Genomic DNA, 13143 nt, shown 5'->3' with positions numbered 1-13143 from the left:
TCATCAGATGGCCTAATTGTTTGTCAAAAATTAAACAAGAGCCAGTTGGACCGCATTATTGTTGTTCTCAATACCCACTCTGTACAATGTTCATAATCTATTCCAGGTTACTGCCTGGAACCAACGAGGCTCGAAGACCTTGCACTTAGCCAACTGTCTGACCTCCTTCATCTTCATTGCATGCCTCACAAATCTGTCCTTCATATTAATTGCACTGCTATATGAGTCCTTCAATCTTTTGTGTGTGTGTGTGTGTGTGTGTGTGTGTGTGTGTGTGTGTGTGTGTGTGTGTGTGTGCGCGCGCACCTCAGCCAATGTTGTATCATGACCATCTTTCTTCATTATATTTTGACTGAAAACAGATCATTCCCCAAGTGTTTTGTTTGCTCAGTGCTTTATTACAATTTAAACAGAGTACTTTTTTTAAAATAGGAAAGATACAGCTCATTAAAAATATTCTCGTAAACCAGACTTTTAAGACTGCTTAAACATTCATTCAATTTTTCTGAATAAAACGTATCCTTTTTTTTGGCTCGTGTGTCTGCAGTATGTTCAAGTGGAAAATATGGTAAACACTGCGCCAAGAAGTGCCTGTGCACAAACAACGGCACTTGTAATCCCATCGATGGCTCGTGTCAGTGCTACCCAGGATGGATTGGCGAGGACTGCTCCAAACGTAAGGCATGAATAATACTGGACTCTAATACGCAATATTGGCTTTGTTTGCCGTTTGGTCCACTCTGACTTTTTTTGCTGACACATCCAGTCATCCTGGTGACATTTGTGTGTGTCTTGTTGGCAGCCTGTCCTCATGGCTCGTGGGGTCCCGACTGCATTCACACATGTAACTGTCACAATGATGCCCAGTGTAGCCCCACAGATGGAGTCTGTGACTGCAGCCCTGGATGGACGGGACTCTTCTGTACTCAGCGTATGTTTCTCTCTCTCTCTCTCTCTCTCTCTCTCTCTCTCTCTCTCTCTCTCTCTCTCTCTCACACACACACACACACATTACATTTACCTACACTTCAGCTACCTGTAAATCAAATCACTTGAACTTTGACTGTATCGCGGGTTTAAAACTTACTATATATAGATTTTTTTTTTTTTTTTAACTTACAAGATCAGCAGTGTCAGCATCCACTGCTGCTGTTAATCGACCAGCACACAGTGGCGTCACATTCTAGGAGTCACAGTCACCATCTAGCGGTTGAACAATGGAACTACATGTCTTACACCTAACTCTCATAATGTTAGCCTGAAGGCAGGCATGTCCAGCTCCGGGCCTGGAGGGCCGCCGTCCTGCCTGTTTTCCATCTTTCCCGGCTGCATCACATCTGATTCCGTTGATCAGCTCATCAGCCAGCTCTGAAGCAGCATGAGAATCATCCTGATGATTTGAATCAGGTGTGTTGCCCTTGGGAGAGCTGGAAAACAGGCAGGACAGCAGCCCTTGAGGAACGACTTTGGACACCCCTGCCTTAAGGCATTCAGTAACCGTCCAAATCAGTTCTGTGCTCTTGCTCTTCTCAGTGGAGTTTGCATGTTTTTCTTGTGCTTGGTTTTTTTTGTTTGGTTGTTTGGTTTTTTTTTGGTGTATTTGGCTTCCTCCCACATTCCAAAAACATGTACGTTGAGTTCCCTGAAGACTCTAAATCAGGGGTGCCCAATACGTCGTTCACGATTGACCGATAGCTCACGGACTGGTCCCAAGTCGATCACAAGGGGTATAGAGGGAGAAAAAAAAACATTTGTGTGTCTGTGTGCTTGTTATTAACCCTTAAACTTTATTCAAATGTAGAAAAAACCCCAAAACAAACAAAAGCATGTCTCCTCGGGTCACATGCGCCACTTTGGCATCGCATCTCGCTCCCCTATTTGAGAAGGACTGACCTAGGGAAAATTTTGAGCAGGGTTGCCCAACCTTTTTTGAGCAAAGATCTAATTTTCAATGAACGAACCTTCCGCGATCGACCTGTTACCGCACATGCACGCATACACACGCATTTACATACGCATGCCATAATGAGCAAGAGCCAAAACGGCCCTTACGATGAACGAAACAGAAAAATAAAGTAGACACAAGAGTTTGTGAAAAGGAAATCACTGCCTACCTTTGCCGAGACCCGACGCGAAGACCTGGGACGCACTTAGGCATGTGTACCGTTTTAAAATGCTTCTCTTTGGCCTCGAGAATGCCATTCTTTGCCCGTGCCCTCGGTGAATTGTACACGAAACAAACTCTGAATGAGAATAATAATAACAATAAAAGATATAGCGCAACAGCTCTGATTGCAAACTGCAATTGCAGACTACTGACCGCTAACAACCGGTGATGCAGGTCACGCCCACCGCAGGTTCAAGGTGACCTGCTTTCTTATTTTATTTTATTTTTTAAATACTTTTTGTGAAAGCAAGACTGATAGGACGCTAAGGGTGCAGTGTGCACTAACACAAAATATATCATATTAAGCAAGGTAAAACATTGGTTGTTGCCTAAACGGTTTTATAATGGTGACAGTTTTACCCTTGCATCAAGTATTTAATGGATTACATTTTGACTATTTCTCAAAGAATACAGCGTTCCAAGCAAATTACAAATTTTAGCTGAACAAGCATCCTCACTGGTTTCAATGTAACATAACACCCAATTTTTTTTTTTTGGTCCTTCCTCAGGCTGTCCAACAGGTTTCTATGGCGCCCAGTGTGCTGAAGTTTGTCGCTGTCAGAACGGGGCCGACTGTGACCACATCAGTGGGCAGTGTTCGTGCAGGACGGGCTTCATTGGAGAGAGCTGTGAACTCAGTGAGTGATGCTCCCATTGTTTCATTTGCACAATCTGTGAGCCATGTCAAACCTCTCTTCGTGTGTGCAGAGTGTCCTGCTGGGACGTTTGGATACGGCTGCCAGCAGCTGTGTGAGTGTATGAACAATGCCACATGCGACTACGTGACAGGAACCTGCTATTGCAGCCTTAGATTCAAAGGCATCCGCTGCGACCAAGGTGAGTCTTCTCCCATGTTAAGGGCTCTCTTGCATTTCAAATTCATTATCAGTGTTGGGCATGTTACTTAACCCTTTGAGGGGCAGCGGTTACGACAGTGGACAGCTGATCACGTGATCAGGTTACAGGGTGCATGAAAGGGTTAAATAATTAGTCATTTCTCAAAAAGTAATTTAGTTACTAACTCTCTCTGAGTTACTAACTCACTTACAACCTCGTAAAAGTAATTCGTTCCTCAGCAAAATAACTATTTTTCTATGTGCTATGTACAGTATAGAATATGTTTAGAACAGGGGTGCCCAAACTTTTTGGACCGAAGATCGACTTTTCGATCAACCAACCTCCCGCGATCGACCCGTTACCGCGCACGCACATACACGCCATTTTTGCAGCCTGTTGACTAGCATAGCTCACACGTACCGTTTTAAAGTGCTTCCCTCGGCCTTCTAGATTCCTATTCTTTGCCCGTGCCCTCGGTGAATTGTACACGAAACAAACTCTGAATGAGAATAATTATAATGATAAAAGATATAACACAACAACTCTGATCACAAGCTGCAATTCCAGACTGCTGAGTGCTAACAACTTCCGATGACGCAGGTTTAAGATTTACCTGCTTTATTTTATTTTATTTTTTTAATACTATTTGTCATCTTTTGCCTGATGTTAGTGCAGAGGAGGACCCCAAAAAGCAGGGAGGAGCAGGGTGGAGTGACCAAAATGTATTTAACAAAAATGCAAACAGGAATACACTGGAGAAACTAACTCAAAAACTCACTCAAATAAAGTCCAGCAAAATCAAAGTAGCAAAAAACCCAAGACAGAAAACAAAACATGACACATGCGCACAGCAACAAAGACCCGACACTGAGTGGTCGTGCCGGGAGTCCTTTTAAACAAACAAAATAATGACACAATGACCAACAGGTGTGCAGCTGTAGGAGGAGCCCTACAGTGCCACCTGTTGGTCACAAACAAAACCATGACACTATTTGTGAAAATGAGACTGATAGTATGGGTAGAGTGCACATTAACACAAAAAAATATTACTAACATGCACAAAGACACATAAATGGTTGTTTGTTTTTTTCTCCTCTACACCCCTCGCATCGATTTGGGACCAGTCCGCAATCAACCGGTCGATCGCGATCGACGTAATGGGTTTATACAGTAATATCTGAGTGAAGAATAAAAAAAACATAGATTTTAGAAGGTTTGACATTTATTCAAGATCAGCAGATTGTAGCATGCCACATGCTTCGAAATAAAAATGTCCAAAAATTAAATAATAAAAAGTAAAGAATATTCAACATATATTTAAAAAGGAATAAAGGTTGTCCTTTTTGTATTTGAAACCTACTTCACAGTAAACTGAGGTTCAGCTAGCTCTTAAACCTTCAGTCAGATCAAACATGCTAGGCTATATACATAAATTGTTTCTGGTGCTAGAAATGGGTACTGATTTTCAAATAAGCTTGTGCGAACAAGCGCATGCACAAAGCGGGGGAGTTACACTCACACACAGGATCGGACGCCCATGGATTCCCTCCACTCACCGTAATTAGGAAGTCATTTTTCTCCATGCCATGTTCCCATGTGGTTCCAGAAAACAAAATTCACACACAAGAAGAACCAACACACAACACATCCACAACACACACAGGACCAAGAGCAAGTGAAAAACAAGGTTTTGCTGACCTTAATTTCTGAAGCACTGTCATTTTCTTTGCCATTGCTGAGCTTGTTTTCCTCATCGACACCACCTTGCACACTGGGAGTATCGTAAAAAGCGCCATGACACAAAAATCTATTTATTCGCCATAATTCTGAATACTGTTTTTTCTTGTGTTTGTTCCCACGTCTACCATGAACCATGAATGTGTTGGGCAAAATTCTGGACATGCATGAAGTCCACTTTATTAAACCATGAAAAAGGACCGCACAACAAACGCTAATGTCTAGCCATGTTCGTTTGGCTACTTGATAGCGTAAAGGCAATGATATTGTCAAACGTTAACTGAAAGACTTAAAATTATTTTGATCAGCACGTTACTCTATTTTCTGCACAATGAGGCGCACCTAAAGGCATTCAATTTTCTCAAAAGCCTGTGTGCCCTATAATCCGATGTGCCTTATATGGAGTCTCTTTATATTTCCCATTGAGTTGTCCCTGTTAGTGTCCCTAAGCCATCTTGCGGTGATGATTAGCAGGAACCAAATATAATTTAAAGGGGGTCTTTCTGCCCGACACTAATGCGCAGCCATTATGAAACGAAGATAATACCAAAAGCACAGTTAACTACTGACTAAATGAAGGAATGAGACAAGCAAGACTTCTAAAGATATTCAGCCCCTTGTGAATGTGAGCCCAGGATTTTTTTCTTTTTTTGTTTTGTTTTATTTTACTTTTTGTTGAATCAATTGTCTTCATAACTTTTGTCTTTCTTTTATTGTCTGGTAATGTCATTTGTATTTATATGTTTTATGTCCGTGTTTGTGACCAGTTCTCGTAGCTTTGTTATAGCTGCAGCGGTTGTGAAGGCTCTATATAAATAAATCTGTAATAGATTGTATTGAATTCCCTTTAGTGGAGCACGATCTGTTGGATGCATCATGCAACCGCAGCCACTATTGTAGCTTCTATTTCTATAATGCAATTCGCCCTCTATATGAAAACAGTTTTAAAATAGGTCATTCACTGAAGGTGCGCCTTATAATCCGAAACGCCTTATAGTGCAGAAAATACGGTACGATACAATGGCAAGTGTATATTAATATATTTCAATGCTCAGGGGCATGTAGAAAAGGTTCATAACTCAACTACAAAGGCTTTGAAGCAAGCAAACAATTACGCAAAGGGCTCTCTTGCACACATAAATGTTCCCCTTCTGGCATAAAGCTGCTGAAGAGCAAACCAACAAGAAATGCACCTCATTTTGTACATATATTCAGAAAAATCAAATCACTCAAAGATTTGTATATTATGTGTCTGTATTGTTTGTCGTGGATGATCTCAAATTTGTAGGCTGGTTCACTCACTTGTGAGTTTGTCCCTGATGCATCCCCTTTGCATGGCCAGTCCGCCATCCGACACAAAAGTCGGTTCTTCATACCATCATCTGCGTTTGTAAAACTGTTAAGCGTTGAATATATCCGAGTTTTTGAAGGACACAAATTGAGCAACTCTCATGCACTTCAAATGAACTGCCTCTTATGAAAAAGACATTGCGGTTTTGAAATTGGTGACGCAGTGACTATTTAGTTTTTTGGTTGATAGCATCTCTCAGCAAACAAGGCAGAGATAGGTTTGCGTTTTGATCAGAGGTGTCAAATCCTGGTCCAGAAAGTAATAACTCTTTACCCGCTGGTCAATAAACGCACCTGTGGCTAAAACCAAGCTGTGACCGTTTTTTAATTTTGTGGGCCTGGATTTGCCACCACTGCTTTTGAATCACTGAACTGATTGGAGGTTGGAGGCGCTGGTGGTAGTCTTCCATCTAGTGGTGAACACTGTCATTACAACTGCTGAGCTATCGTAAATTTCTATTTGACAAAATTAATTGTGGGTCACTCCAAGTGTGGGCAAGGGGGCGCACGCGAACTTTTGCTCATCACTGACTTTGATCCATAAAGTTTTTTTTTTCAAGGTTGGAATTATCCTAAAAGAAAATATGAGATGCATGGATAGCTGTGCCATGTAACAATGCAATGCTAGTGTACCATCAAAAATGGAATACAGCTGAATCAATGCAAGTGTAGTTGTGTAGCACCACTCATGCACAAAGAAAATCTATCGAGGCAAAGAAATAATGATTAAAACGAGAACATGAAAGGATGAAAATCAAAATAAAAACAGGATAAATGATAAGCAAGACCTTGAATATGAATAATCTTAGATTTACGAAAAAAGCAGCAGTGATCAATAAAGTCGTCAGGCCAGACATCAATCCACGGATCAGCTCTCAGCAAATTTGTTCCACAGGTGAAGAACATACAAGCCTCCGTTTGTTTACATAGTTCTGCTTCTGGAAATGCTCATTAAGCCTGCATCCGATGACCTGAGGGGTCTGGAGGTCTCATCGGGAAGGAAAATTAATGACTACACAGTACAGTATTTGGGCTCAGGACCATTCAGAGGTTTGTAGACCCGGAGTACCGTTTGACATGTTTTCCCATCAATTTTCCTTGTCAGCGGCCCTGATGATGGAGGAGCTGAACCCCTACACCAAGATCAGCCCCGCTCTTGCATCAGAGCGTCAATCAGCCGGCGCCATCCTGGGCATTATCTTTCTGCTGCTGCTCATCATGGCCATGTTGGCTCTGGTGGTGTGGTTGCGCTACCGACAGAGAGAGAAAGGCCCGCATGTCCCCAATGTCACCTACACACCCGCCCTGCACATCAATTCCACCGAATACTCCCTTTCTGGTAAGCTCTCTCTCTCTTTTTTTCAAAAACGTAGGGCGCTTCTCTCAACTCCAGTTTGATCCTCTGCTTCCTTGGAACCCTGTTAAATCATCATTTAGTGGGATACTTTACCCCCATGTTGCTGCTGATGCTGTACCTGAAATGAATTAGTTCATCCAATCCTTCCATTGCAGCATTCATCATCATCATCATCATCATCAAATAAGGCAACATTGTTTCAGTGCCACTTAAGGACTTCTATCCAGTAGTCCTGTCTTTTTAGTACTTTCCAACTTTGTACGCCGGTTACCAGATATTTAAGTCTGGTTGTCATGTCCCGCCTTATGTGTTGATTGCATATATAAAACGATGATGTGTAGAGAATGTGGTGATGTCATGTGGCGACAGCAGGGCTTCAGCGCGTTGGCCTCCTCGCTTCCGCAGAGTCATCACCTTGTAACAGCTCCATAGGCCGCTGCTTTTCTAACCCCAGCTACCGCACGCTGGGCCCCTGCACCTACGCCGCCCACTACGCCAAACCGGACAAGACGCGCTCCACCAAGGTGGGCCTACATAGCTTCTATCACACGTCATCGCAGGAAATATACACACGAGACGGTGACACGGGAGTGGATTTTCACTTCCGTCCCATCCTGACTCCCACAGAAAAAAAATCCCGTTCTGTCTCAGTCCCACACCATCGTAAAAAATAAATAAATAAATCCTGTCATGCTTCCAGAGAAAAAATTCCCACACCTCCCATCCTGCTCCCGTTCAGGTTTCCCACTCCCATGTCGCTCCCATTTTGAAACGTCAGCTACTTTTAAAATGGCTGTGCATTCGTCTGATTATTTATTTATTTATTTACCCCTCCTGGATAATCCTGCTCCCGTGAACTTTTTGTCCTGTGCCGTCCCAATCCTGTGCTTAAAGGTAAAGTTGACTCCCATCCCATAGGAAGCCCTGCGGGACTCTTGAAAAAATGTCAAGCTCATAATTATTGGCACCCCTGGTCAAGATGATTTCAAAGCCTTAAAATGGATTCAGTTTTTATTGCAGACGCCTACTCTCATCCTGAAAATTGTAGAGATGGTTCACTAGACAGGATCAAGCTCCTCCCCAGACCTCAATCCCATTGAAAACCTGTGGAAGGGACTGAAGAGTAGAGTGCAGAGGAGAGGACCCGGGTGGCTGGATGGTTTCAAGAGATTGTGCAAAGAGGATTGGTCAAAGATCTGTCTTTATGTAATCTCCCATATAATGAAATATTGTATGAGGAGAATATGTGGTGTTTATGTAGGATTATTTTTCTCCATTGAATATATGCACTTGAAATAAAGGTTGGATTTTCCTCCTTTTTTAGATGTACTTTAGGAAAAAAACTGCATTTATTAGAAGCTAAAGAAAACATCTTAACTTGGTGAGCCAATAATTGTGGAGGGTGCTGCATAACATGTCCATCACAGTTTAGTAGCAGGTCAGAACAAACTATGCTGTCCTCCCATAAGAGTCAAACCATTTAAGGTCACAGGGTATTTTCATAAAATTTAACTCATTTCAGAATAGGTAACTTCTGTACCAATATCCGTATATTCATTTTTGCAATGTTTACTAAAGTCTCATGAGAAGAGGCCATTGAGGAGAGCTCAACTCATAAGGAACGAAGCCGTTTAGCAAGAAATATCAAGTGGACCAACTTTATTCGCTTTTAGTGGGCCACATAAAATGATGTGGCGGGCTTTGAATTGGACACCTGATAATGTGCTGACATTTGCCTCTGATCTGATTCTATAAGCTTAATGTACAGCAGCGTGTGAGTTCAATTTTATTTTTCAAGTTTATAATAGGCTTATCAACTAATGATAATAATATGAAAATAAACCAATGTCCCAAACTTTCCCGCGTCTGTGTAATAAGGCTTTCCTTTTATTTGCTAGATGAAGGCCAAACGACGACACAGGAACAGTGCTCCGGAGTGGGGAGCCTATTGTAACCTCAGTGAGTTGGGTCAGTCACTGCCGCACCTTTTTTCCATCTTTTTGACTGCATCACACTTCAATGAATCCATGAAATCAGCACTTTTCAGACCTAAAAAGGCAACTCAAAGTGCTACACAAGAATTAAAATCACCCGAACCCACCACCACCTTCACTTAAAAAAAAGAAACTCAACACTTAAAAAATAATTTCATTCATGAGCGGACCCCTCTTTCTTGTTTTAAATAACTTGTTGTTACCATCCAGGTGTATACTGCATTGACCGACGTTACAGTTACCAAGTGGAGCCACAGTACAAAGGTACAGTGTGATGAGGACCTCGACTCATGACCTCATCACCACCAACTCCTCCGCCAATCCGCTCTTTTGAACGCTTTACCCATATTACCTCTCCCGCATTTTGAACCTCTTCGGTTGTGTCTTGACATTGGAGCACTCAAGATATAACACTGTGACACTTTGACAGAACTTGGTTGTCGTACATAAAAAATTGGGCTCGCCTTTTAAATCCTGAAGTTAACAGAGTGACAGACTACTTCAGACTTGTATTCAAGGAAACAATGTTAAAGAGCTCTTACCAAAAAAAATGTCGGCGTGAGTGGTGTTCCAACTCAGTGATATTGTGAAATGGTGGTCGATCACGTGATATTCACCTGAGCCCGTATCGGATGAAAAAAATGAGGATTTAATTATATTCTGAACAGTTAAAGGTCACAAAGCTACAAAATAAACAAAATGTGCAAATGTCTTGCCAAACCGAACAGTAGTAGTTTCGTTTTATATGCCCGGTGGGCCAGTGGTGAGCACATCGACTTCACAGTGCAGAGGTTCAATTCCAGCTGCGGCCTCCCTGTGTGGAGTTTGCACGTTCTCCCCCGGGCCTGCGTGGGTTTTCTCCGGGTACTCCGGTTTTCTCCCACATTCCAAAAACATGCGTGGCAGGCTGATTGGACACTCTAAATTGTCCCTAGGTGTGAGTGTGAGCGTGGATGGTTGTTCGTCTATGTGTGCCCTGTGATTGGCTCGCCTGAATAGAAAATAGATGGAGTTTGGGGCGTCCATCACAAATGATGCATAACAATACATTTGCTATTTTATGTGAATGCTACTGCCTTTATATTATACGACTGACATAATAAAAGACAATATAAGACCGACAAGATGAGCAAAAGAGGTGCAGCATGCAAATTGAAAATGTCGTCAATCTTTATTTGGACCCGATTGTTTCCTTACACTGCTGACATGCTGTGTCTGAGCCTGTCCTCATGAATGTGTTTGTGTCTGCAGGTTGCAACCGATTCCTGTCCTCTGTGTGCCACCCCCATCTTTCCCCATGCTCACTTAAAAAATCTATCCTCCGCTGAGTTATCACTGTCTGCTCTTCTTCCTTCGAGCTTCTCCGAATGCCTTTCTTTTAACCCTTTTTATTGACTTCTGATGTTGATATTTTTTCATATACGTTCTCTGGAAGTAAAACATTTGATACGTAATTGGACGAGGATATTTCTAGAGTGCAAAAACTGACAATAAACATTTTTGTTTTGTGTTCGTTCCTCACCTAGACTACGTGAAAAGCTCCATGTCCAGCACGTGCTCCCTCAACAGTGAAAACCCGTACGCCACCATCAACGACCCACCCGCTTTGGCATGCAAACACACGGAGAGCAGCTACGTGGAGATGAAATCACCAGCTCACCACCAACATGTGGCACACTGCTGTGCGGCTACCATCATCACCACTTCTGGTACCAACGTGCCTGCCAAGAATGTCTACAACATTGGTACGTTTGACTTGAATTTGAACTCTCCTACGCTCTTAAAACTGCTTGGTTAAAAGTAACCCAAAAGTTTTCCTTTAATAATAAAAACTTTTTTAAAACTGCATTTTGTGTTTACATGTATTATGTTTAACTAATATTTCAATCTGTTTGATGATCTGAAACATTTAAGTGTGACAAACGTGCAAAAAAGTAAGAAATCAGGAAGGGGGCAAACATTTTTTCACACCACTGTATACAGCAGGGTGTCAAATGTAGGGCCCCCGGGCTGGAACCAGCCCCCAAGGAGGATCAATCAGGCCCGCAGGATAATTTAAAAGTGAAAAAAATGCATAGACACGGAATGAATATTTTTAATAAAATGCAATGCATGGATTATCCGCCACTGTTTTCTCCTTAGTTTGTAAGGTGTAGACAGGGATTAAATGTAGATTTTATATGTACATGTGTAAATGGTTTAAAAATTCCTTTCTTTATATATCTCGTTTAATCTTAAAATGCATGACAATATTTTTCAATACCAATTACCTGTTAAAGTTTTGTACAATCAGTGGGATCAGTTGCAATGCATATATGTGAATGATGAAAGTAAATTGTACATTTGTCAAAGGAAATCTAAGGTGTTTTGTGAAATGTTTTGGAAAACATAAATTCATTAAATGTAAACATTTTTCGAATGTTTTTGTGCTTCACTATCCCATAACAAAGGAAAGACATGATATTTTGATTACATAAAGCCGAGTAGTGTATAATTTTAATGGTCCGGCCCACTTGACATCTACCGAGGCTGTATGTGGCCCACAATGTGAAATGAGTTTGACACCCCTGGTATACAGTATAAAAAAAAATTAATTAAAATTTCAAGGAGTGCAGAAATGACAGCGTTGGTCTTTTGTCTCTCCTAGAGCCCACCATCAGTATCATCCCAGGAGCCGGAGGCGTGGTGGTGTCCAGTTACCCGCAAGATCTCTATGACCTGCCCAGGAACAGCCACATCCCCAGTCACTATGACCTACTGCCCGTGCGGCACAGCCCCACTCACAGCCACAGCCCCCCTCTGCCCGGCAGTCCCACTGGCTCGCTGCTCTAGAACACGCACACACAAACACACACACTGGAAACCCACTATATGCCTATCCCTGCCTGCCCCTCTGTGAACTGGATGAAATCCAGTCTGAAATACTTGGAAACTGTGAAGAGGCTGTTTGTTTTTGTAGTTTTCGGTAACTGGACGAAGAAAATGTTATTTAATATTTTATCATTGTAAATATATTCAATTTTAGGTGTTTAGTGCCATGAAACTTCTGTGTTTTAACTGCTCCCCACCCCCCGTCCCATCTCTTAAGTCTGAAATGTTGCTTTTGAGCATTATTTTTTCCTTTTCAGGTATTTATTGCAGTACCAGGAGCCAATGCCTTGTGAGCAGTTGGTGACAGCACTGTGTGACATCAAGCAGGCCTACACTCAATTTGGAGGTAGGAAGCTTAGTTTGTTGTCTACCTTCAAGAATCTGAAAGTAATGTTTCAAGATTACTTTGAAATGGTATTAAAATGTTTGAGTATTGTTGGTAGTGGTATGTTTAAAGTGTAATGTAGGGGTGTCCTGATCCGATATTGATATTGGATATTGGTTCGATATCTGTCCCCCCCCACCCCCTCCAAAAAAAAAAAAACAGTGGAGCCAATACAGGTATACTTATATACAGCAGTGTACCTTTTGGTGGTATGCAGATGTTTTTCATTCATTCACAGGTGGAATTGATGAATTGGACCATTTGAAAGCATGCACACGTACACAGAATACGCGTGTGAGTGTGTCAGCAAGTTTGGCTGATTCAGCTTGTCCTGTACTCTCCTCTAAGTGGACACTGAAAAGGACAAACAGACACAAGCAAGCAAGCCAGATATCATACATTATTTTTACATTGTCTCTTCTGTTTTGTATAGAAAAGTGTTGTG

The 13143-nt window shown here is 41.9% G+C and overlaps 1 protein-coding gene across 6 annotated transcripts in view; it reads left to right on the top strand.

Annotated features, from left to right (window-relative positions):
- Positions 1-12514, top strand: part of LOC109514361 (multiple epidermal growth factor-like domains protein 11) — a 108781-nt gene extending 96267 nt beyond the window's left edge. The window contains exons 16-25 of one of the 6 annotated variants that reach the window (XM_019867390.1): positions 548-676; positions 803-931; positions 2677-2805; positions 2876-3004; positions 7197-7430; positions 7881-7972; positions 9347-9416; positions 9653-9706; positions 10969-11187; positions 12090-12514. In XM_019867390.1, the coding sequence (XP_019722949.1) occupies positions 548-676; positions 803-931; positions 2677-2805; positions 2876-3004; positions 7197-7430; positions 7881-7972; positions 9347-9416; positions 9653-9706; positions 10969-11187; positions 12090-12274 (1370 nt within the window). In that variant the 3' untranslated portion in view covers positions 12275-12514. Of the gene's footprint in view, positions 1-547; positions 677-802; positions 932-2676; positions 2806-2875; positions 3005-7196; positions 7431-7817; positions 7973-9346; positions 9417-9652; positions 9707-10968; positions 11188-12089 lie in introns of all 6 variants that reach the window. The other 5 variants (XM_019867388.1, XM_019867386.1, XM_019867387.1 and 2 more) reach the window with 5 other exon arrangements.
- Positions 12515-13143: the final 629 nt, after the last annotated feature.

The sequence above is a fragment of the Hippocampus comes genome, unplaced genomic scaffold (genome assembly GCF_001891065.2).
Source record: "Hippocampus comes isolate QL1 unplaced genomic scaffold, H_comes_QL1_v1.1 scaffold2, whole genome shotgun sequence".
Classification (NCBI taxonomy): Eukaryota; Metazoa; Chordata; class Actinopteri; order Syngnathiformes; family Syngnathidae; genus Hippocampus; species Hippocampus comes.
Note: the sequence above shows the minus strand (reverse complement) of the source record. Positions and strands in the feature narration are given on the sequence as shown.